Source organism: Panthera tigris, chromosome E1 (genome assembly GCF_018350195.1).
Source record: "Panthera tigris isolate Pti1 chromosome E1, P.tigris_Pti1_mat1.1, whole genome shotgun sequence".
NCBI classification, from domain to species: Eukaryota; Metazoa; Chordata; class Mammalia; order Carnivora; family Felidae; genus Panthera; species Panthera tigris.
In genome coordinates, this window is record NC_056673.1 from 37,541 (window position 1) to 61,119 (window position 23,579).

The 23,579-nt window shown below is 62.2% G+C and overlaps 1 protein-coding gene across 1 annotated transcript in view; it reads left to right on the forward strand.

Moving 5' to 3' along the window:
- Nucleotides 1–23,579, forward strand: part of LOC122233674 (elastin-like) — a gene marked incomplete at its 5' end in the record, with an annotated part of 62,589 nt that overhangs the window by 30,847 nt on the left and 8,163 nt on the right. The window contains 13 exons of the mRNA XM_042967174.1: nucleotides 2,459–2,640; nucleotides 3,582–3,662; nucleotides 4,723–4,741; nucleotides 8,190–8,371; nucleotides 9,313–9,393; nucleotides 10,454–10,472; nucleotides 12,293–12,474; nucleotides 13,416–13,496; nucleotides 14,557–14,575; nucleotides 18,766–18,947; nucleotides 19,889–19,969; nucleotides 21,030–21,048; nucleotides 22,869–23,050. Of these exons, the coding sequence (XP_042823108.1) occupies nucleotides 2,459–2,640; nucleotides 3,582–3,662; nucleotides 4,723–4,741; nucleotides 8,190–8,371; nucleotides 9,313–9,393; nucleotides 10,454–10,472; nucleotides 12,293–12,474; nucleotides 13,416–13,496; nucleotides 14,557–14,575; nucleotides 18,766–18,947; nucleotides 19,889–19,969; nucleotides 21,030–21,048; nucleotides 22,869–23,050 (1,310 nt within the window). The remainder of the gene's footprint in view (nucleotides 1–2,458; nucleotides 2,641–3,581; nucleotides 3,663–4,722; nucleotides 4,742–8,189; nucleotides 8,372–9,312; nucleotides 9,394–10,453; nucleotides 10,473–12,292; nucleotides 12,475–13,415; nucleotides 13,497–14,556; nucleotides 14,576–18,765; nucleotides 18,948–19,888; nucleotides 19,970–21,029; nucleotides 21,049–22,868; nucleotides 23,051–23,579) is intronic.

Genomic DNA, 23,579 nt, shown 5'->3' on the forward strand with positions numbered 1-23,579 from the left:
GTGCAGTGACGCTGGCACTGGTTTCACTGGAGGGTGCAGTGCCGCGGGCACTGGGTTCACTGCAGACTCCAGTGCCGCTGGCACTGGGTTCACTGGAGGGTGCAGTGCCACGGACACTGGGTTCACTGGAGGGTGCAGTGTCGCAGGCACTGGATTCCCTGCAGACTTCAGTGCCACGGGCACTGGGTTCACTGGAGGCTGCAGTGACGCGGGCACTGGGTTCACTGGAGGCTACAGTGCCATGGCAATAGGTTCACTGCATGGTGCAGTGCCAGAGGAACTGGGTTCACTGGATGGTGCAGTGCCTCGGGCACAGGGTTCACTGCGGAATGCAGTGCCACGGGCACTGGGTTCACTGCAGGGTGCAGTGCCACGGGAAATGGGTTCACCGGAGGGTGCAGTGCTGCGGCAACTTGGTTCACTTAAGGGTGCAGTGCCTTGGGAACTGGGTTCACTGGAGGGTGCAGTGTCGCGGGCACTGGATTCCCTGCAGACTTCAGTGCCACGGGCACTGGGTTCACAGCAGGCTGCAGTGCCGCTGGCACTGGGTTCACTGGAGGGTGCAGTGCCGCTGGCACTGGTTTCACTGGAGGGTGCAGTGCCGCGGGCACTGGATTCACTGCAGACTCCAGTGCCGCTGGCACTGGGTTCACTGGAGGGTGCAGTGCCACGGACACTGGGTTCACTGGAGGGTGCAGTGTCGCGGGCACTGGATTCCCTGCAGACTTCAGTGCCACGGGCACTGGGTTCACAGCAGGCTGCAGTGCCGCTGGCACTGGGTTTCACTGGAGGGTGCAGTGCCGCGGGCACTGGATTCACTGCAGACTCCAGTGCCGCTGGCACTGGGTTCACTGGAGGGTGCAGTGCCACGGACACTGGGTTCACTGGAGGGTGCAGTGTCGCGGGCACTGGATTCCCTGCAGACTTCAGTGCCACGGGCACTGGGTTCACAGCAGGCTGCAGTGCCGCTGGCACTGGATTCACTGCAGACTCCAGTGCCGCTGGCACTGGGTTCACTGGAGGCTGCAGTGCCACGGACACTGGGTTCACTGGAGGGTGCAGTGTCGCAGGCACTGGATTCCCTGCAGACTTCAGTGCCACGGGCACTGGGTTCACAGCAGGCTGCAGTGCTGCTGGCACTGGGATCACTGGAGGCTACAGTGCCGCTGGCACTGGGCTCACTGGAGGGTGCAGTGTCACTGGCACTGGGTTCACTGGAGGCTGCAGTGCTGTGGCAATATGTTCAGCATGGTGCAGTGCCAGAGGAACTGAGTTCACTGGATGGTGCAGTGCCTCGGGCACAGGGTTCACTGAAGAATGCAGTGCCGTGGGCACAGGGTTCACTGCGGAATGCAGTGCCGAGGGCACTGGGTTCACTGGAGGGTGCAGTGCTGCTGGCACTGGGTTCACTGGAGGGTGCAGTGACGCTGGCACTGGTTTCACTGGAGGGTGCAGTGCAGCGGGCACTGGATTCACTGCAGACTCCAGTGCCGCTGGCACTGGGTTCACTGGAGGGTGCAGTGCCACGGACACTGGGTTCACTGGAGGGTGCAGTGTCGCAGGCACTGGATTCCCTGCAGACTTCAGTGCCACGGGCACTGGGTTCACTGGAGGCTGCAGTGACGCGGGCACTGGGTTCACTGGAGGCTGCAGTGCCTTGGCAATAGGTTCACTGCATGGTGCAGTGCCAGAGGAACTGTGTTCACTGGATGGTGCAGTGCCTCGGGCAAAGGGTTCACTGAAGAATGCAGTGCCGTGGGCACAGGGTTCACTGCGGAATGCAGTGCCGAGGGCACTGGGTTCACTGCAGGGTGCAGTGCCTCGGGCACAGGGTACACTGCGGAATGCAGTGCCACGGGCACTGGGTTCACTGCAGGGAGCAGTGCCACGGGAAATGGGTTCACCGGAGGGTGCAGTGTCGCGGGCACTGGATTCCCTGCAGACTTCAGTGCCACGGGCACTGGGTTCACAGCAGGCTGCAGTGCCGCTGGCACTGGGTTCACTGGAGGGTGCAGTGCCGCTGGCACTGGTTTCACTGGAGGGTGCAGTGCCGCGGGCACTGGATTCACTGCAGACTCCAGTGCCGCTGGCACTGGGTTCACTGGAGGGTGCAGTGCCACGGACACTGGGTTCACTGGAGGGTGCAGTGTCGCAGGCACTGGATTCCCTGCAGACTTCAGTGCCACGGGCACTGGGTTCACAGCAGGCTGCAGTGCTGCTGGCACTGGGATCACTGGAGGCTACAGTGCCGCTGGCACTGGGTTCACTGGAGGGTGCAGTGCCGCTGGCACTGGTTTCACTGGAGGGTGCAGTGCCGCGGGCACTGCCCTCACTGGAAGCTGCAGTGTCGCGGGCAGTGTGTTCACTGGAGGCTGCAGTGCAGAGGGCCCTGGGTTCACTGCACGCTGCAGTGCCTCAGGCGCTTGGTTCACTGCTGACTGCTGTGTCGCGGGCACAGCGTTCACTCGAGTGTGCAGTGCCGCGGGCACTGTGCTCCCTGGAGGCCGCAGTGCCGCGGGCACTGGGTTCTTTGGAGTCTGCAGTGACGTGGGCACTGTGGTCACTGGAGGCTCCGGGGCCGCGGTCCCTCGGGTCACCGGAAACTCCAGTCCCGCGGTCGCTGGGGCGTCCTGTGCCCCGGTACGGCTGGCACTGGAGCCTGGATGGGCTGCTTGGGATTCTGAGTCTCCCTGTCTGTTTTTCCCCAGGGGTCTCTGGTTTGAGCACAGAGCTGGAGGCTGCATGGGATTTTGTGTCTCCCTCTGTCTCTCTCTTTCCCCAGGAGTTTCTGTGCCGAGACCACAGAGCCTGGAGGCTGCTTGGAATTCTGTGTCTCCCTCTCTCTGTCCTTCCCCTCCAGTTCCTCCAGGAACTGGGATTGCGGACTTCAGGCACTGGGAGTGACGTCAGGAGTGACTTCAGTCCCTGGGGGTGACTTCGGGAGTGACTTCCGTCCGTGGGAGTGACTTCGAGTGGGACTTCCGTCACTGTGTGTGTCTTTGCGAGGGACTTCCGTCACTAGGAGTGACTTCAGTCATTGGGAGTGACTGACTTCAGTCCCTGGGCATGCCCTCGGGCCCTGAGCGTGCCTGTGCCCTTCAGGCGGGGGGCTAGACTTCAGGCACAGGGTGAGAATTCACGCATGGGGCAAGCCTTCAGGCATGGGGCATGCCTTCAGGCCAGGGGCGTGCCTTCAGGCCCTGGGCGGGGCTTCATGCATGGGGCAAGGCTTCAGGCACAGGGCTTTCCTTCAGGCACGGGCCTTGCCTGCAGGCGAGGGGCTTTAGTACAGACACGTGGAGCTGTTTCAGGCAAGAGGCATGCCTTCAGGAACACGAGCCCCTTCGGGCACATGGAGCGTTTTCCAGCACGGGGCGCGCCTTCAACCATGGAGCTTGTCTTCAGGCCCTGGGAGCACCTCCAGGTACAGTGAGCGGCTTCATGCACGGGGTGCGACTTCAGGCACGGGGAGCCTCTGTGCTCTTCGGGCACAGGGCGCGTCGTCAGGCACTGGGCTCGCCCTCAGGCGCAGGGCGCCCTCAGGCAAGGGGTGCGCCGTCACCCACGGGGTGCGCCCTCAGAGAGCGCTTGTGCCTTCAGGCAAAGGGAATGCCTTCAGGAACGGGGAGCGCATTCAGGCACGGGGAGTGCCTTCAGGCATGGTGAGTGGCTTCAGGAACTGGAGGCTCTGTGCTGCGGGCACAGAGCCTGGAGGGGCTGCGTGGGATTCTGTGCCTCCCTCTCTGTCCTTACCCAGGAGGCTCTGTGGTGAGAGCACAGAGCCTGGGGGCTGCATGGGATTCTGTGTCTCCCTCTGTCTCTGTCTTTCCCCGGGAGTTTCCGTGCTGAGACCACAGAGCCCGGAGGCGCTGCTTGGAATTCTGCGTCTCGCTCTCTCGGTCCTTCCCCTGCAATTCCTTCAGGCACTGCGAGTGCCGACTTCAGGCACTGGCAGTGAAGACTTCAGGCACTGGGAGTGGGAGTGACGACTGCAGTCACTAGGAGCAACTTCAGACACCGAGTGTGACATTTCCTTCAGTCACTGGGAGGAACGATGACCTCAGCAGCTGGATCGGCAGCTGGGAGTGGCTTTGACTTCAGTCCCTGGGAATGACTTCGGGAGTGACTTCCGTCCCTGGGAGAGGGACTTCGAGAGGGACTTCCGTCACTGGTTGTGAATTCGGGAGTGACTTGCGTCACTGGGAGTGACATCGGGAGTGACTTCTGTCACGGGGAGTGACTTTGGGAGAGGCTTCCCTCACTTGGGAGTGACATAGCGAGTGACTTTCGTCACTGGGAGTGACATCGGGAGAGGCTTCTGTCGCTTGGAAGGACTTTGGGAGTAACTTCCTTCACTGGGAGTGACTTTGACTTCAGTCACTTGGAGTGACTTTGGGAGTGACTTCGTTCGCTGGGCATGACTCAGTCATCGGGGGTGACCGACTTCAGTCGCTGGGCATGCCCTCAGGCACCGGGCATGCCCGTGCAATTCAGGCACGGGGCGTGCCTTCAGGCGAGGGGTGTGCCTTCAGGCACCAGGCGGGGCTTCACGCACGGGGCAAGGCTTCGGGCACGGGGCTCGCCTTCATGCAAGAGGCTTGAGTACAGGCACGTGGAGCTGTTTCAGGCAAGAGGCGTGCCTTCAGGAACAGGGAGCGGCTTCGGGCCCAGGGAACATTTTCGGGCACGGTGCACGCCTTCAACCATGGGGCTTGTCTTCAGGCACTGGGAGCACCTTCAGGTACAGTGAGCGGCTTCGTGCACAGGGCACGACTTCAGGCACGCGGAGCCTCTGTGCTCTTCAGGCACAGGGCGAGACGTCGGGCACTGGGCTCGCCATCAGGCACACGGCACCCTCAGGGGAGGGGTGCACCGGCAGGCATGGCGCAAGCCTTCAGGGAGTGCCTGTGCCCTTGAGTCAAGGGGAGCGCCTTCAGGCATGGGGCTTGCCTTCAGGCACTGGGAGCTCCTTCAGGCATGGGGTGAGTCTTCAGGCACGGGGAGCTCCTGTGCAATTCGGGCAAGGGGAGCACATGTGCCTTTCACCAAGGGATGCCCCGTCATGCACAGGGAACTCAAGGAGACACAGAGAATGCCCTCAGGCAGGGGTGCAGCTTCAGAGATTACCCATGCCATTCAGGCAATGGGAGTCACTACAGGCACCGGGAGTGCATTCAGGCACGGGGAGGGCCTTCAGGCACGGTGAGTGGCTTCAAGAGCTGGAGGGTATGGGCCGAGGGCACTGGGGTACCGGTGGCTGCAGTGCCATGGTCACCGGGGCACTGGAGGCTGCGGTGCCGAAGGCACTGTGTTCACTGTACGGTGCAGTGCCGCGGGCACTGGATTCACTGCAGACTGCAGTGTCACAGGCACTGGGTTCACTGCAGGCTGCAGTGCCGCTGGCACTGCGTTCACTGGAGGGTGCAGTGCCGCGGGAACTGAGTTCACTGGAGGTTGCAGTGCCGCGGTCACTGGGTTCACTGCAGACTGCAGTGCCATTGGCACTGGGTTCACGGCAGGCTACAGTGCCGCTGGCACTGGGCTCACTGGAGTGTGCAGTGTCACTGGCACTGGGCTCACTGGAGGGTGCAGTGTCACTGGCACTGGGTTCACTGGAGGCTGCAGTGCTGTGGCAATATGTTCACTGCATGGTGCAGTGCCAGAGGAACTGAGTTCACTGGATGGTGCAGTGCCTCGGGCACAGGGTTCACTGAAGAATGCAGTGCCGTGGGCACAGGGTTCACTGCGGAATGCAGTGCCGAGGGCACTGGGTTCACTGCAGGGTGCAGTGCTGCTGGCACTGGGTTCACTGGAGGGTGCAGTGACGCTGGCACTGGTTTCACTGGAGGGTGCAGTGCCGCGGGCACTGGGTTCACTGCAGACTCCAGTGCCGCTGGCACTGGGTTCACTGGAGGGTGCAGTGCCACGGACACTGGGTTCACTGGAGGGTGCAGTGTCGCAGGCACTGGATTCCCTGCAGACTTCAGTGCCACGGGCACTGGGTTCACTGGAGGCTGCAGTGACGCGGGCACTGGGTTCACTGGAGGCTACAGTGCCGTGGCAATAGGTTCACTGCATGGTGCAGTGCCAGAGGAACTGGGTTCACTGGATGGTGCAGTGCCTCGGGCACAGGGTACACTGCGGAATGCAGTGCCACGGGCACTGGGTTCACTGCAGGGTGCAGTGCCACGGGAAATGGGTTCACCGGAGGGTGCAGTGCTGCGGCAACTTGGTTCACTTAAGGGTGCAGTGCCTTGGGAACTGGGTTCACTGGAGGGTGCAGTGTCGCGGGCACTGGATTCCCTGCAGACTTCAGTGCCACGGGCACTGGGTTCACAGCAGGCTGCAGTGCCGCTGGCACTGGGTTCACTGGAGGGTGCAGTGCCGCTGGCACTGGTTTCACTGGAGGGTGCAGTGCCGCGGGCACTGGATTCACTGCAGACTCCAGTGCCGCTGGCACTGGGTTCACTGGAGGGTGCAGTGCCACGGACACTGGGTTCACTGGAGGGTGCAGTGTCGCAGGCACTGGATTCCCTGCAGACTTCAGTGCCACGGGCACTGGGTTCACAGCAGGCTGCAGTGCCGCTGGCACTGGTTTCACTGGAGGGTGCAGTGCCGCGGGCACTGGATTCACTGCAGACTCCACTGGCACTGGGACTGCCAGTGCACTGGAGGGTGCAGTGTCGCGGGCACTGGGCACTGGGTTCACTGCAGTGCCGCGCACTGGACTGGCACACTGGGTTCACTGGAGGTGCAGTGCCACGGACACTGGGTTCACTGGAGGGTGCAGTGTCGCAGGCACTGGATTCCCTGCAGACTTCAGTGCCACGGGCACTGGGTTCACAGCAGGCTGCAGTGCTGCTGGCACTGGGATCACTGGAGGCTACAGTGCCGCTGGCACTGGGCTCACTGGAGGGTGCAGTGTCACTGGCACTGGGTTCACTGGAGGCTGCAGTGCTGTGGCAATATGTTCACTGCATGGTGCAGTGCCAGAGGAACTGAGTTCACTGGATGGTGCAGTGCCTCGGGCACAGGGTTCACTGAAGAATGCAGTGCCGTGGGCACAGGGTTCACTGCGGAATGCAGTGCCGAGGGCACTGGGTTCACTGGAGGGTGCAGTGCTGCTGGCACTGGGTTCACTGGAGGGTGCAGTGACGCTGGCACTGGTTTCACTGGAGGGTGCAGTGCCGCGGGCACTGGATTCACTGCAGACTCCAGTGCCGCTGGCACTGGGTTCACTGGAGGGTGCAGTGCCACGGACACTGGGTTCACTGGGAGGGTGCAGTGTCGCAGGCACTGGATTCCCTGCAGACTTCAGTGCCACGGGCACTGGGTTCACTGGAGGCTGCAGTGACGCGGGCACTGGGTTCACTGGAGGCTGCAGTGCCTTGGCAATAGGTTCACTGCATGGTGCAGTGCCAGAGGAACTGGGTTCACTGGATGGTGCAGTGCCTCGGGCAAAGGGTTCACTGAAGAATGCAGTGCCGTGGGCACAGGGTTCACTGCGGAATGCAGTGCCGAGGGCACTGGGTTCACTGCAGGGTGCAGTGCCTCGGGCACAGGGTACACTGCGGAATGCAGTGCCACGGGCACTGGGTTCACTGCAGGGTGCAGTGCCACGGGAAATGGGTTCACCGGAGGGTGCAGTGTCGCGGGCACTGGATTCCCTGCAGACTTCAGTGCCACGGGCACTGGGTTCACAGCAGGCTGCAGTGCCGCTGGCACTGGGTTCACTGGAGGGTGCAGTGCCGCTGGCACTGGTTTCACTGGAGGGTGCAGTGCCGCGGGCACTGGATTCACTGCAGACTCCAGTGCCGCTGGCACTGGGTTCACTGGAGGGTGCAGTGCCACGGACACTGGGTTCACTGGAGGGTGCAGTGTCGCAGGCACTGGATTCCCTGCAGACTTCAGTGCCACGGGCACTGGGTTCACAGCAGGCTGCAGTGCTGCTGGCACTGGGATCACTGGAGGCTACAGTGCCGCTGGCACTGGGTTCACTGGAGGGTGCAGTGCCGCTGGCACTGGTTTCACTGGAGGGTGCAGTGCCGCGGGCACTGCCCTCACTGGAAGCTGCAGTGTCGCGGGCAGTGTGTTCACTGGAGGCTGCAGTGCAGAGGGCCCTGGGTTCACTGCACGCTGCAGTGCCTCAGGCGCTTGGTTCACTGCTGACTGCTGTGTCGCGGGCACAGCGTTCACTCGAGTGTGCAGTGCCGCGGGCACTGTGCTCCCTGGAGGCCGCAGTGCCGCGGGCACTGGGTTCTTTGGAGTCTGCAGTGACGTGGGCACTGTGGTCACTGGAGGCTCCGGGGCCGCGGTCCCTCGGGTCACCGGAAACTCCAGTCCCGCGGTCGCTGGGGCGTCCTGTGCCCCGGTACGGCTGGCACTGGAGCCTGGATGGGCTGCTTGGGATTCTGAGTCTCCCTGTCTGTTTTTCCCCAGGGGTCTCTGGTTTGAGCACAGAGCTGGAGGCTGCATGGGATTTTGTGTCTCCCTCTGTCTCTCTCTTTCCCCAGGAGTTTCTGTGCCGAGACCACAGAGCCTGGAGGCTGCTTGGAATTCTGTGTCTCCCTCTCTCTGTCCTTCCCCTCCAGTTCCTCCAGGAACTGGGATTGCGGACTTCAGGCACTGGGAGTGACGTCAGGAGTGACTTCAGTCCCTGGGGGTGACTTCGGGAGTGACTTCCGTCCGTGGGAGTGACTTCGAGTGGGACTTCCGTCACTGTGTGTGTCTTTGCGAGGGACTTCCGTCACTAGGAGTGACTTCAGTCATTGGGAGTGACTGACTTCAGTCCCTGGGCATGCCCTCGGGCCCTGAGCGTGCCTGTGCCCTTCAGGCGGGGGGCTAGACTTCAGGCACAGGGTGAGAATTCACGCATGGGGCAAGCCTTCAGGCATGGGGCATGCCTTCAGGCCAGGGGCGTGCCTTCAGGCCCTGGGCGGGGCTTCATGCATGGGGCAAGGCTTCAGGCACAGGGCTTTCCTTCAGGCACGGGCCTTGCCTGCAGGCGAGGGGCTTTAGTACAGACACGTGGAGCTGTTTCAGGCAAGAGGCATGCCTTCAGGAACACGAGCCCCTTCGGGCACATGGAGCGTTTTCCAGCACGGGGCGCGCCTTCAACCATGGAGCTTGTCTTCAGGCCCTGGGAGCACCTCCAGGTACAGTGAGCGGCTTCATGCACGGGGTGCGACTTCAGGCACGGGGAGCCTCTGTGCTCTTCGGGCACAGGGCGCGTCGTCAGGCACTGGGCTCGCCCTCAGGCGCAGGGCGCCCTCAGGCAAGGGGTGCGCCGTCACCCACGGGGTGCGCCCTCAGAGAGCGCTTGTGCCTTCAGGCAAAGGGAATGCCTTCAGGAACGGGGAGCGCATTCAGGCACGGGGAGTGCCTTCAGGCATGGTGAGTGGCTTCAGGAACTGGAGGCTCTGTGCTGCGGGCACAGAGCCTGGAGGGGCTGCGTGGGATTCTGTGCCTCCCTCTCTGTCCTTACCCAGGAGGCTCTGTGGTGAGAGCACAGAGCCTGGGGGCTGCATGGGATTCTGTGTCTCCCTCTGTCTCTGTCTTTCCCCGGGAGTTTCCGTGCTGAGACCACAGAGCCCGGAGGCGCTGCTTGGAATTCTGCGTCTCGCTCTCTCGGTCCTTCCCCTGCAATTCCTTCAGGCACTGCGAGTGCCGACTTCAGGCACTGGCAGTGAAGACTTCAGGCACTGGGAGTGGGAGTGACGACTGCAGTCACTAGGAGCAACTTCAGACACCGAGTGTGACATTTCCTTCAGTCACTGGGAGGAACGATGACCTCAGCAGCTGGATCGGCAGCTGGGAGTGGCTTTGACTTCAGTCCCTGGGAATGACTTCGGGAGTGACTTCCGTCCCTGGGAGAGGGACTTCGAGAGGGACTTCCGTCACTGGTTGTGAATTCGGGAGTGACTTGCGTCACTGGGAGTGACATCGGGAGTGACTTCTGTCACGGGGAGTGACTTTGGGAGAGGCTTCCCTCACTTGGGAGTGACATAGCGAGTGACTTTCGTCACTGGGAGTGACATCGGGAGAGGCTTCTGTCGCTTGGAAGGACTTTGGGAGTAACTTCCTTCACTGGGAGTGACTTTGACTTCAGTCACTTGGAGTGACTTTGGGAGTGACTTCGTTCGCTGGGCATGACTCAGTCATCGGGGGTGACCGACTTCAGTCGCTGGGCATGCCCTCAGGCACCGGGCATGCCCGTGCAATTCAGGCACGGGGCGTGCCTTCAGGCGAGGGGTGTGCCTTCAGGCACCAGGCGGGGCTTCACGCACGGGGCAAGGCTTCGGGCACGGGGCTCGCCTTCATGCAAGAGGCTTGAGTACAGGCACGTGGAGCTGTTTCAGGCAAGAGGCGTGCCTTCAGGAACAGGGAGCGGCTTCGGGCCCAGGGAACATTTTCGGGCACGGTGCACGCCTTCAACCATGGGGCTTGTCTTCAGGCACTGGGAGCACCTTCAGGTACAGTGAGCGGCTTCGTGCACAGGGCACGACTTCAGGCACGCGGAGCCTCTGTGCTCTTCAGGCACAGGGCGAGACGTCGGGCACTGGGCTCGCCATCAGGCACACGGCACCCTCAGGGGAGGGGTGCACCGGCAGGCATGGCGCAAGCCTTCAGGGAGTGCCTGTGCCCTTGAGTCAAGGGGAGCGCCTTCAGGCATGGGGCTTGCCTTCAGGCACTGGGAGCTCCTTCAGGCATGGGGTGAGTCTTCAGGCACGGGGAGCTCCTGTGCAATTCGGGCAAGGGGAGCACATGTGCCTTTCACCAAGGGATGCCCCGTCATGCACAGGGAACTCAAGGAGACACAGAGAATGCCCTCAGGCAGGGGTGCAGCTTCAGAGATTACCCATGCCATTCAGGCAATGGGAGTCACTACAGGCACCGGGAGTGCATTCAGGCACGGGGAGGGCCTTCAGGCACGGTGAGTGGCTTCAAGAGCTGGAGGGTATGGGCCGAGGGCACTGGGGTACCGGTGGCTGCAGTGCCATGGTCACCGGGGCACTGGAGGCTGCGGTGCCGAAGGCACTGTGTTCACTGTACGGTGCAGTGCCGCGGGCACTGGATTCACTGCAGACTGCAGTGTCACAGGCACTGGGTTCACTGCAGGCTGCAGTGCCGCTGGCACTGCGTTCACTGGAGGGTGCAGTGCCGCGGGAACTGAGTTCACTGGAGGTTGCAGTGCCGCGGTCACTGGGTTCACTGCAGACTGCAGTGCCATTGGCACTGGGTTCACGGCAGGCTACAGTGCCGCTGGCACTGGGCTCACTGGAGTGTGCAGTGTCACTGGCACTGGGCTCACTGGAGGGTGCAGTGTCACTGGCACTGGGTTCACTGGAGGCTGCAGTGCTGTGGCAATATGTTCACTGCATGGTGCAGTGCCAGAGGAACTGAGTTCACTGGATGGTGCAGTGCCTCGGGCACAGGGTTCACTGAAGAATGCAGTGCCGCGGGCACAGGGTTCACTGCGGAATGCAGTGCCGAGGGCACTGGGTTCACTGCAGGGTGCAGTGCTGCTGGCACTGGGTTCACTGGAGGGTGCAGTGACGCTGGCACTGGTTTCACTGGAGGGTGCAGTGCCGCGGGCACTGGGTTCACTGCAGACTCCAGTGCCGCTGGCACTGGGTTCACTGGAGGGTGCAGTGCCACGGACACTGGGTTCACTGGAGGGTGCAGTGTCGCAGGCACTGGATTCCCTGCAGACTTCAGTGCCACGGGCACTGGGTTCACTGGAGGCTGCAGTGACGCGGGCACTGGGTTCACTGGAGGCTACAGTGCCGTGGCAATAGGTTCACTGCATGGTGCAGTGCCAGAGGAACTGGGTTCACTGGATGGTGCAGTGCCTCGGGCACAGGGTACACTGCGGAATGCAGTGCCACGGGCACTGGGTTCACTGCAGGGTGCAGTGCCACGGGAAATGGGTTCACCGGAGGGTGCAGTGCTGCGGCAACTTGGTTCACTTAAGGGTGCAGTGCCTTGGGAACTGGGTTCACTGGAGGGTGCAGTGTCGCGGGCACTGGATTCCCTGCAGACTTCAGTGCCACGGGCACTGGGTTCACAGCAGGCTGCAGTGCCGCTGGCACTGGGTTCACTGGAGGGTGCAGTGCCGCTGGCACTGGTTTCACTGGAGGGTGCAGTGCCGCGGGCACTGCCCTCACTGGAAGCTGCAGTGTCGCGGGCAGTGTGTTCACTGGAGGCTGCAGTGCAGAGGGCCCTGGGTTCACTGCACGCTGCAGTGCCTCAGGCGCTTGGTTCACTGCTGACTGCTGTGTCGCGGGCACAGCGTTCACTCGAGTGTGCAGTGCCGCGGGCACTGTGCTCCCTGGAGGCCGCAGTGCCGCGGGCACTGGGTTCTTTGGAGTCTGCAGTGACGTGGGCACTGTGGTCACTGGAGGCTCCGGGGCCGCGGTCCCTCGGGTCACCGGAAACTCCAGTCCCGCGGTCGCTGGGGCGTCCTGTGCCCCGGTACGGCTGGCACTGGAGCCTGGATGGGCTGCTTGGGATTCTGAGTCTCCCTGTCTGTTTTTCCCCAGGGGTCTCTGGTTTGAGCACAGAGCTGGAGGCTGCATGGGATTTTGTGTCTCCCTCTGTCTCTCTCTTTCCCCAGGAGTTTCTGTGCCGAGACCACAGAGCCTGGAGGCTGCTTGGAATTCTGTGTCTCCCTCTCTCTGTCCTTCCCCTCCAGTTCCTCCAGGAACTGGGATTGCGGACTTCAGGCACTGGGAGTGACGTCAGGAGTGACTTCAGTCCCTGGGGGTGACTTCGGGAGTGACTTCCGTCCGTGGGAGTGACTTCGAGTGGGACTTCCGTCACTGTGTGTGTCTTTGCGAGGGACTTCCGTCACTAGGAGTGACTTCAGTCATTGGGAGTGACTGACTTCAGTCCCTGGGCATGCCCTCGGGCCCTGAGCGTGCCTGTGCCCTTCAGGCGGGGGGCTAGACTTCAGGCACAGGGTGAGAATTCACGCATGGGGCAAGCCTTCAGGCATGGGGCATGCCTTCAGGCCAGGGGCGTGCCTTCAGGCCCTGGGCGGGGCTTCATGCATGGGGCAAGGCTTCAGGCACAGGGCTTTCCTTCAGGCACGGGCCTTGCCTGCAGGCGAGGGGCTTTAGTACAGACACGTGGAGCTGTTTCAGGCAAGAGGCATGCCTTCAGGAACACGAGCCCCTTCGGGCACATGGAGCGTTTTCCAGCACGGGGCGCGCCTTCAACCATGGAGCTTGTCTTCAGGCCCTGGGAGCACCTCCAGGTACAGTGAGCGGCTTCATGCACGGGGTGCGACTTCAGGCACGGGGAGCCTCTGTGCTCTTCGGGCACAGGGCGCGTCGTCAGGCACTGGGCTCGCCCTCAGGCGCAGGGCGCCCTCAGGCAAGGGGTGCGCCGTCACCCACGGGGTGCGCCCTCAGAGAGCGCTTGTGCCTTCAGGCAAAGGGAATGCCTTCAGGAACGGGGAGCGCATTCAGGCACGGGGAGTGCCTTCAGGCATGGTGAGTGGCTTCAGGAACTGGAGGCTCTGTGCTGCGGGCACAGAGCCTGGAGGGGCTGCGTGGGATTCTGTGCCTCCCTCTCTGTCCTTACCCAGGAGGCTCTGTGGTGAGAGCACAGAGCCTGGGGGCTGCATGGGATTCTGTGTCTCCCTCTGTCTCTGTCTTTCCCCGGGAGTTTCCGTGCTGAGACCACAGAGCCCGGAGGCGCTGCTTGGAATTCTGCGTCTCGCTCTCTCGGTCCTTCCCCTGCAATTCCTTCAGGCACTGCGAGTGCCGACTTCAGGCACTGGCAGTGAAGACTTCAGGCACTGGGAGTGGGAGTGACGACTGCAGTCACTAGGAGCAACTTCAGACACCGAGTGTGACATTTCCTTCAGTCACTGGGAGGAACGATGACCTCAGCAGCTGGATCGGCAGCTGGGAGTGGCTTTGACTTCAGTCCCTGGGAATGACTTCGGGAGTGACTTCCGTCCCTGGGAGAGGGACTTCGAGAGGGACTTCCGTCACTGGTTGTGAATTCGGGAGTGACTTGCGTCACTGGGAGTGACATCGGGAGTGACTTCTGTCACGGGGAGTGACTTTGGGAGAGGCTTCCCTCACTTGGGAGTGACATAGCGAGTGACTTTCGTCACTGGGAGTGACATCGGGAGAGGCTTCTGTCGCTTGGAAGGACTTTGGGAGTAACTTCCTTCACTGGGAGTGACTTTGACTTCAGTCACTTGGAGTGACTTTGGGAGTGACTTCGTTCGCTGGGCATGACTCAGTCATCGGGGGTGACCGACTTCAGTCGCTGGGCATGCCCTCAGGCACCGGGCATGCCCGTGCAATTCAGGCACGGGGCGTGCCTTCAGGCGAGGGGTGTGCCTTCAGGCACCAGGCGGGGCTTCACGCACGGGGCAAGGCTTCGGGCACGGGGCTCGCCTTCATGCAAGAGGCTTGAGTACAGGCACGTGGAGCTGTTTCAGGCAAGAGGCGTGCCTTCAGGAACAGGGAGCGGCTTCGGGCCCAGGGAACATTTTCGGGCACGGTGCACGCCTTCAACCATGGGGCTTGTCTTCAGGCACTGGGAGCACCTTCAGGTACAGTGAGCGGCTTCGTGCACAGGGCACGACTTCAGGCACGCGGAGCCTCTGTGCTCTTCAGGCACAGGGCGAGACGTCGGGCACTGGGCTCGCCATCAGGCACACGGCACCCTCAGGGGAGGGGTGCACCGGCAGGCATGGCGCAAGCCTTCAGGGAGTGCCTGTGCCCTTGAGTCAAGGGGAGCGCCTTCAGGCATGGGGCTTGCCTTCAGGCACTGGGAGCTCCTTCAGGCATGGGGTGAGTCTTCAGGCACGGGGAGCTCCTGTGCAATTCGGGCAAGGGGAGCACATGTGCCTTTCACCAAGGGATGCCCCGTCATGCACAGGGAACTCAAGGAGACACAGAGAATGCCCTCAGGCAGGGGTGCAGCTTCAGAGATTACCCATGCCATTCAGGCAATGGGAGTCACTACAGGCACCGGGAGTGCATTCAGGCACGGGGAGGGCCTTCAGGCACGGTGAGTGGCTTCAAGAGCTGGAGGGTATGGGCCGAGGGCACTGGGGTACCGGTGGCTGCAGTGCCATGGTCACCGGGGCACTGGAGGCTGCGGTGCCGAAGGCACTGTGTTCACTGTACGGTGCAGTGCCGCGGGCACTGGATTCACTGCAGACTGCAGTGTCACAGGCACTGGGTTCACTGCAGGCTGCAGTGCCGCTGGCACTGCGTTCACTGGAGGGTGCAGTGCCGCGGGAACTGAGTTCACTGGAGGTTGCAGTGCCGCGGTCACTGGGTTCACTGCAGACTGCAGTGCCATTGGCACTGGGTTCACGGCAGGCTACAGTGCCGCTGGCACTGGGCTCACTGGAGTGTGCAGTGTCACTGGCACTGGGCTCACTGGAGGGTGCAGTGTCACTGGCACTGGGTTCACTGGAGGCTGCAGTGCTGTGGCAATATGTTCACTGCATGGTGCAGTGCCAGAGGAACTGAGTTCACTGGATGGTGCAGTGCCTCGGGCACAGGGTTCACTGAAGAATGCAGTGCCGTGGGCACAGGGTTCACTGCGGAATGCAGTGCCGAGGGCACTGGGTTCACTGCAGGGTGCAGTGCTGCTGGCACTGGGTTCACTGGAGGGTGCAGTGACGCTGGCACTGGTTTCAGTGGAGGGTGCAGTGCCGCGGGCACTGGGTTCACTGCAGACTCCAGTGCCGCTGGCACTGGGTTCACTGGAGGGTGCAGTGCCACGGACACTGGGTTCACTGGAGGGTGCAGTGTCGCAGGCACTGGATTCCCTGCAGACTTCAGTGCCACGGGCACTGGGTTCACTGGAGGCTGCAGTGACGCGGGCACTGGGTTCACTGGAGGCTACAGTGCCGTGGCAATAGGTTCACTGCATGGTGCAGTGCCAGAGGAACTGGGTTCACTGGATGGTGCAGTGCCTCGGGCACAGGGTACACTGCGGAATGCAGTGCCACGGGCACTGGGTTCACTGCAGGGTGCAGTGCCACGGGAAATGGGTTCACCGGAGGGTGCAGTGCTGCGGCAACTTGGTTCACTTAAGGGTGCAGTGCCTTGGGAACTGGGTTCACTGGAGGGTGCAGTGTCGCGGGCACTGGATTCCCTGCAGACTTCAGTGCCACGGGCACTGGGTTCACAGCAGGCTGCAGTGCCGCTGGCACTGGGTTCACTGGAGGGTGCAGTGCCGCTGGCACTGGTTTCACTGGAGGGTGCAGTGCCGCGGGCACTGGATTCACTGCAGACTCCAGTGCCGCTGGCACTGGGTTCACTGGAGGGTGCAGTGCCACGGACACTGGGTTCACTGGAGGGTGCAGTGTCGCAGGCACTGGATTCCCTGCAGACTTCAGTGCCACGGGCACTGGGTTCACAGCAGGCTGCAGTGCTGCTGGCACTGGGATCACTGGAGGCTACAGTGCCGCAGGCACTGGGCTCACTGGAGGGTGCAGTGTCACTGGCACTGGGTTCACTGGAGGCTGCAGTGCTGTGGCAATATGTTCAGCATGGTGCAGTGCCAGAGGAACTGAGTTCACTGGATGGTGCAGTGCCTCGGGCACAGGGTTCACTGAAGAATGCAGTGCCGTGGGCACAGGGTTCACTGCGGAATGCAGTGCCGAGGGCACTGGGTTCACTGGAGGGTGCAGTGCTGCTGGCACTGGGTTCACTGGAGGGTGCAGTGACGCTGGCACTGGTTTCACTGGAGGGTGCAGTGCAGCGGGCACTGGATTCACTGCAGACTCCAGTGCCGCTGGCACTGGGTTCACTGGAGGGTGCAGTGCCACGGACACTGGGTTCACTGGAGGGTGCAGTGTCGCAGGCACTGGATTCCCTGCAGACTTCAGTGCCACGGGCACTGGGTTCACTGGAGGCTGCAGTGACGCGGGCACTGGGTTCACTGGAGGCTGCAGTGCCTTGGCAATAGGTTCACTGCATGGTGCAGTGCCAGAGGAACTGTGTTCACTGGATGGTGCAGTGCCTCGGGCACAGGGTTCACTGAAGAATGCAGTGCCGTGGGCACAGGGTTCACTGCGGAATGCAGTGCCGAGGGCACTGGGTTCACTGCAGGGTGCAGTGCCTCGGGCACAGGGTTCACTGAAGAATGCAGTGCCGTGGGCACAGGGTTCACTGCGGAATGCAGTGCCGAGGGCACTGGGTTCACTGCAGGGTGCAGTGCCACGGGAAATGGGTTCACCGGAGGGTGCAGTGCTGCGGCAACTTGGTTCACTTAAGGGTGCAGTGCCTTGGGAACTGGGTTCACTGGAGGGTGCAGTGTCGCGGGCACTGGATTCCCTGCAGACTTCAGTGCCACGGGCACTGGGTTCACAGCAGGCTGCAGTGCCGCTGGCACTGGGTTCACTGGAGGGTGCAGTGCCGCTGGCACTGGTTTCACTGGAGGGTGCAGTGCCGCGGGCACTGGATTCACTGCAGACTCCAGTGCCGCTGGCACTGGGTTCACTGGAGGGTGCAGTGCCACGGACACTGGGTTCACTGGAGGGTGCAGTGTCGCAGGCACTGGATTCCCTGCAGACTTCAGTGCCACGGGCACTGGGTTCACAGCAGGCTGCAGTGCTGCTGGCACTGGGATCACTGGAGGCTACAGTGCCGCTGTCACTGGGCTCACTGGAGGGTGCAGTGTCACTGGCACTGGGTTCACTGGAGGCTGCAGTGCTGTGGCAATATGTTCACTGCATGGTGCAGTGCCAGAGGAACTGAGTTCACTGGATGGTGCAGTGCCTCGGGCACAGGGTTCACTGAAGAATGCAGTGCCGTGGGCACAGGGTTCACTGCGGAATGCAGTGCCGAGGGCACTGGGTTCACTGCAGGGTGCAGTGCTGCTGGCACTGGGTTCACTGGAGGGTGCAGTGACGCTGGCACTGGTTTCACTGGAGGGTGCAGTGCCGCGGGCACTGGATTCACTGCAGACTCCAGTGCCGCTGGCACTGGGTTCACTGGAGGGTGCAGTGCCACGGACACTGGGTTCACTGGAGGGTGCAGTGCCGCAGGCACTGGATTCACTGGAGGGTGCAGTGCCGCGGGCACTGGGTTCACTGCAGACTGCAGTGCCATTGGCACTGGGTTCACGGCAGGCTGCAGTGCCGCTGGCACTGGGTTCACTGGAGTGTGCAGTGTCACTGGCACTGGGCTCACTGGAGGGTGCAGTGTCACTGGCACTGGGTTCACTGGAGGCTGCAGTGCCGTGGCAATATGTTCACTGCATGGTGCAGTGCCAGAGGAACTGGGTTCACTGGATGGTGCAGTGCCTCGGGCACAGGGTTCACTGAAGAATGCAGTGCCGCGGGCACAGGGTTCACTGCGGAATGCAGTGCCACGGGCACTGGGTTCACTGCAGGGTGCAGTGCCACGGGAAATGGGTTCACCGGAGGGTGCAGTGCTGCGGCAACTTGGTTCACTTAAGGGTGCAGTGCCTTGGGAACTGGGTTCACTGGAGGGTGCAGTGTCGCGGGCACTGGATTCCCTGCAGACTTCAGTGCCACGGGCACTGGGTTCACAGCAGGCTGCAGTGCCGCTGGCACTGGGTTCACTGGAGGGTGCAGTGCCGCTGGCACTGGTTTCACTGGAGGGTGCAGTGCCGCGGGCACTGCCCTCACTGGAAGCTGCAGTGTCGCGGGCAGTGTGTTCACTGGAGGCTGCAGTGCAGAGGGCCCTGGGTTCACTGCACGCTGCAGTGCCTCAGGCGCTTGGTTCACTGCTGACTGCTGTGTCGCGGGCACAGCGTTCACTCGAGTGTGCAGTGCCGCGGGCACTGTGCTCCCTGGAGGCCGCAGTGCCGCGGGCACTGGGTTCTTTGGAGTCTGCAGTGACGTGGGCACTGTGGTCACTGGAGGCTCCGGGGCCGCGGTCCCTCGGGTCACCGGAAACTCCAGTCCCGCGGTCGCTGGGGCGTCCTGTGCCCCGGTACGGCTGGCACTGGAGCCTGGATGGGCTGCTTGGGATTCTGAGTCTCCCTGTCTGTTTTTCCCCAGGGGTCTCTGGTTTGAGCACAGAGCTGGAGGCTGCATGGGATTTTGTGTCTCCCTCTGTCTCTCTCTTTCCCCAGGAGTTTCTGTGCCGAGACCACAGAGCCTGGAGGCTGCTTGGAATTCTGTGTCTCCCTCTCTCTGTCCTTCCCCTCCAGTTCCTCCAGGAACTGGGATTGCGGACTTCAGGCACTGGGAGTGACGTCAGGAGTGACTTCAGTCCCTGGGGGTGACTTCGGGAGTGACTTCCGTCCGTGGGAGTGACTTCGAGTGGGACTTCCGTCACTGTGTGTGTCTTTGCGAGGGACTTCCGTCACTAGGAGTGACTTCAGTCATTGGGAGTGACTGACTTCAGTCCCTGGGCATGCCCTCGGGCCCTGAGCGTGCCTGTGCCCTTCAGGCGGGGGGCTAGACTTCAGGCACAGGGTGAGAATTCACGCATGGGGCAAGCCTTCAGGCATGGGGCATGCCTTCAGGCCAGGGGCGTGCCTTCAGGCCCTGGGCGGGGCTTCATGCATGGGGCAAGGCTTCAGGCACAGGGCTTTCCTTCAGGCACGGGCCTTGCCTGCAGGCGAGGGGCTTTAGTACAGACACGTGGAGCTGTTTCAGGCAAGAGGCATGCCTTCAGGAACACGAGCCCCTTCGGGCACATGGAGCGTTTTCCAGCACGGGGCGCGCCTTCAACCATGGAGCTTGTCTTCAGGCCCTGGGAGCACCTCCAGGTACAGTGAGCGGCTTCATGCACGGGGTGCGACTTCAGGCACGGGGAGCCTCTGTGCTCTTCGGGCACAGGGCGCGTCGTCAGGCACTGGGCTCGCCCTCAGGCGCAGGGCGCCCTCAGGCAAGGGGTGCGCCGTCACCCACGGGGTGCGCCCTCAGAGAGCGCTTGTGCCTTCAGGCAAAGGGAATGCCTTCAGGAACGGGGAGCGCATTCAGGCACGGGGAGTGCCTTCAGGCATGGTGAGTGGCTTCAGGAACTGGAGGCTCTGTGCTGCGGGCACAGAGCCTGGAGGGGCTGCGTGGGATTCTGTGCCTCCCTCTCTGTCCTTACCCAGGAGGCTCTGTGGTGAGAGCACAGAGCCTGGGGGCTGCATGGGATTCTGTGTCTCCCTCTGTCTCTGTCTTTCCCCGGGAGTTTCCGTGCTGAGACCACAGAGCCCGGAGGCGCTGCTTGGAATTCTGCGTCTCGCTCTCTCGGTCCTTCCCCTGCAATTCCTTCAGGCACTGCGAGTGCCGACTTCAGGCACTGGCAGTGAAGACTTCAGGCACTGGGAGTGGGAGTGACGACTGCAGTCACTAGGAGCAACTTCAGACACCGAGTGTGACATTTCCTTCAGTCACTGGGAGGAACGATGACCTCAGCAGCTGGATCGGCAGCTGGGAGTGGCTTTGACTTCAGTCCCTGGGAATGACTTCGGGAGTGACTTCCGTCCCTGGGAGAGGGACTTCGAGAGGGACTTCCGTCACTGGTTGTGAATTCGGGAGTGACTTGCGTCACTGGGAGTGACATCGGGAGTGACTTCTGTCACGGGGAGTGACTTTGGGAGAGGCTTCCCTCACTTGGGAGTGACATAGCGAGTGACTTTCGTCACTGGGAGTGACATCGGGAGAGGCTTCTGTCGCTTGGAAGGACTTTGGGAGTAACTTCCTTCACTGGGAGTGACTTTGACTTCAGTCACTTGGAGTGACTTTGGGAGTGACTTCGTTCGCTGGGCATGACTCAGTCATCGGGGGTGACCGACTTCAGTCGCTGGGCATGCCCTCAGGCACCGGGCATGCCCGTGCAATTCAGGCACGGGGCGTGCCTTCAGGCGAGGGGTGTGCCTTCAGGCACCAGGCGGGGCTTCACGCACGGGGCAAGGCTTCGGGCACGGGGCTCGCCTTCATGCAAGAGGCTTGAGTACAGGCACGTGGAGCTGTTTCAGGCAAGAGGCGTGCCTTCAGGAACAGGGAGCGGCTTCGGGCCCAGGGAACATTTTCGGGCACGGTGCACGCCTTCAACCATGGGGCTTGTCTTCAGGCACTGGGAGCACCTTCAGGTACAGTGAGCGGCTTCGTGCACAGGGCACGACTTCAGGCACGCGGAGCCTCTGTGCTCTTCAGGCACAGGGCGAGACGTCGGGCACTGGGCTCGCCATCAGGCACACGGCACCCTCAGGGGAGGGGTGCACCGGCAGGCATGGCGCAAGCCTTCAGGGAGTGCCTGTGCCCTTGAGTCAAGGGGAGCGCCTTCAGGCATGGGGCTTGCCTTCAGGCACTGGGAGCTCCTTCAGGCATGGGGTGAGTCTTCAGGCACGGGGAGCTCCTGTGCAATTCGGGCAAGGGGAGCACATGTGCCTTTCACCAAGGGATGCCCCGTCATGCACAGGGAACTCAAGGAGACACAGAGAATGCCCTCAGGCAGGGGTGCAGCTTCAGAGATTACCCATGCCATTCAGGCAATGGGAGTCACTACAGGCACCGGGAGTGCATTCAGGCACGGGGAGGGCCTTCAGGCACGGTGAGTGGCTTCAAGAGCTGGAGGGTATGGGCCGAGGGCACTGGGGTACCGGTGGCTGCAGTGCCATGGTCACCGGGGCACTGGAGGCTGCGGTGCCGAAGGCACTGTGTTCACTGTACGGTGCAGTGCCGCGGGCACTGGATTCACTGCAGACTGCAGTGTCACAGGCACTGGGTTCACTGCAGGCTGCAGTGCCGCTGGCACTGCGTTCACTGGAGGGTGCAGTGCCGCGGGAACTGAGTTCACTGGAGGTTGCAGTGCCGCGGTCACTGGGTTCACTGCAGACTGCAGTGCCATTGGCACTGGGTTCACGGCAGGCTACAGTGCCGCTGGCACTGGGCTCACTGGAGTGTGCAGTGTCACTGGCACTGGGCTCACTGGAGGGTGCAGTGTCACTGGCACTGGGTTCACTGGAGGCTGCAGTGCTGTGGCAATATGTTCACTGCATGGTGCAGTGCCAGAGGAACTGAGTTCACTGGATGGTGCAGTGCCTCGGGCACAGGGTTCACTGAAGAATGCAGTGCCGTGGGCACAGGGTTCACTGCGGAATGCAGTGCCGAGGGCACTGGGTTCACTGCAGGGTGCAGTGCTGCTGGCACTGGGTTCACTGGAGGGTGCAGTGACGCTGGCACTGGTTTCACTGGAGGGTGCAGTGCCGCGGGCACTGGGTTCACTGCAGACTCCAGTGCCGCTGGCACTGGGTTCACTGGAGGGTGCAGTGCCACGGACACTGGGTTCACTGGAGGGTGCAGTGTCGCAGGCACTGGATTCCCTGCAGACTTCAGTGCCACGGGCACTGGGTTCACTGGAGGCTGCAGTGACGCGGGCACTGGGTTCACTGGAGGCTACAGTGCCGTGGCAATAGGTTCACTGCATGGTGCAGTGCCAGAGGAACTGGGTTCACTGGATGGTGCAGTGCCTCGGGCACAGGGTACACTGCGGAATGCAGTGCCACGGGCACTGGGTTCACTGCAGGGTGCAGTGCCACGGGAAATGGGTTCACCGGAGGGTGCAGTGCTGCGGCAACTTGGTTCACTTAAGGGTGCAGTGCCTTGGGAACTGGGTTCACTGGAGGGTGCAGTGTCGCGGGCACTGGATTCCCTGCAGACTTCAGTGCCACGGGCACTGGGTTCACAGCAGGCTGCAGTGCCGCTGGCACTGGGTTCACTGGAGGGTGCAGTGCCGCTGGCACTGGTTTCACTGGAGGGTGCAGTGCCGCGGGCACTGCCCTCACTGGAAGCTGCAGTGTCGCGGGCAGTGTGTTCACTGGAGGCTGCAGTGCAGAGGGCCCTGGGTTCACTGCACGCTGCAGTGCCTCAGGCGCTTGGTTCACTGCTGACTGCTGTGTCGCGGGCACAGCGTTCACTCGAGTGTGCAGTGCCGCGGGCACTGTGCTCCCTGGAGGCCGCAGTGCCGCGGGCACTGGGTTCTTTGGAGTCTGCAGTGACGTGGGCACTGTGGTCACTGGAGGCTCCGGGGCCGCGGTCCCTCGGGTCACCGGAAACTCCAGTCCCGCGGTCGCTGGGGCGTCCTGTGCCCCGGTACGGCTGGCACTGGAGCCTGGATGGGCTGCTTGGGATTCTGAGTCTCCCTGTCTGTTTTTCCCCAGGGGTCTCTGGTTTGAGCACAGAGCTGGAGGCTGCATGGGATTTTGTGTCTCCCTCTGTCTCTCTCTTTCCCCAGGAGTTTCTGTGCCGAGACCACAGAGCCTGGAGGCTGCTTGGAATTCTGTGTCTCCCTCTCTCTGTCCTTCCCCTCCAGTTCCTCCAGGAACTGGGATTGCGGACTTCAGGCACTGGGAGTGACGTCAGGAGTGACTTCAGTCCCTGGGGGTGACTTCGGGAGTGACTTCCGTCCGTGGGAGTGACTTCGAGTGGGACTTCCGTCACTGTGTGTGTCTTTGCGAGGGACTTCCGTCACTAGGAGTGACTTCAGTCATTGGGAGTGACTGACTTCAGTCCCTGGGCATGCCCTCGGGCCCTGAGCGTGCCTGTGCCCTTCAGGCGGGGGGCTAGACTTCAGGCACAGGGTGAGAATTCACGCATGGGGCAAGCCTTCAGGCATGGGGCA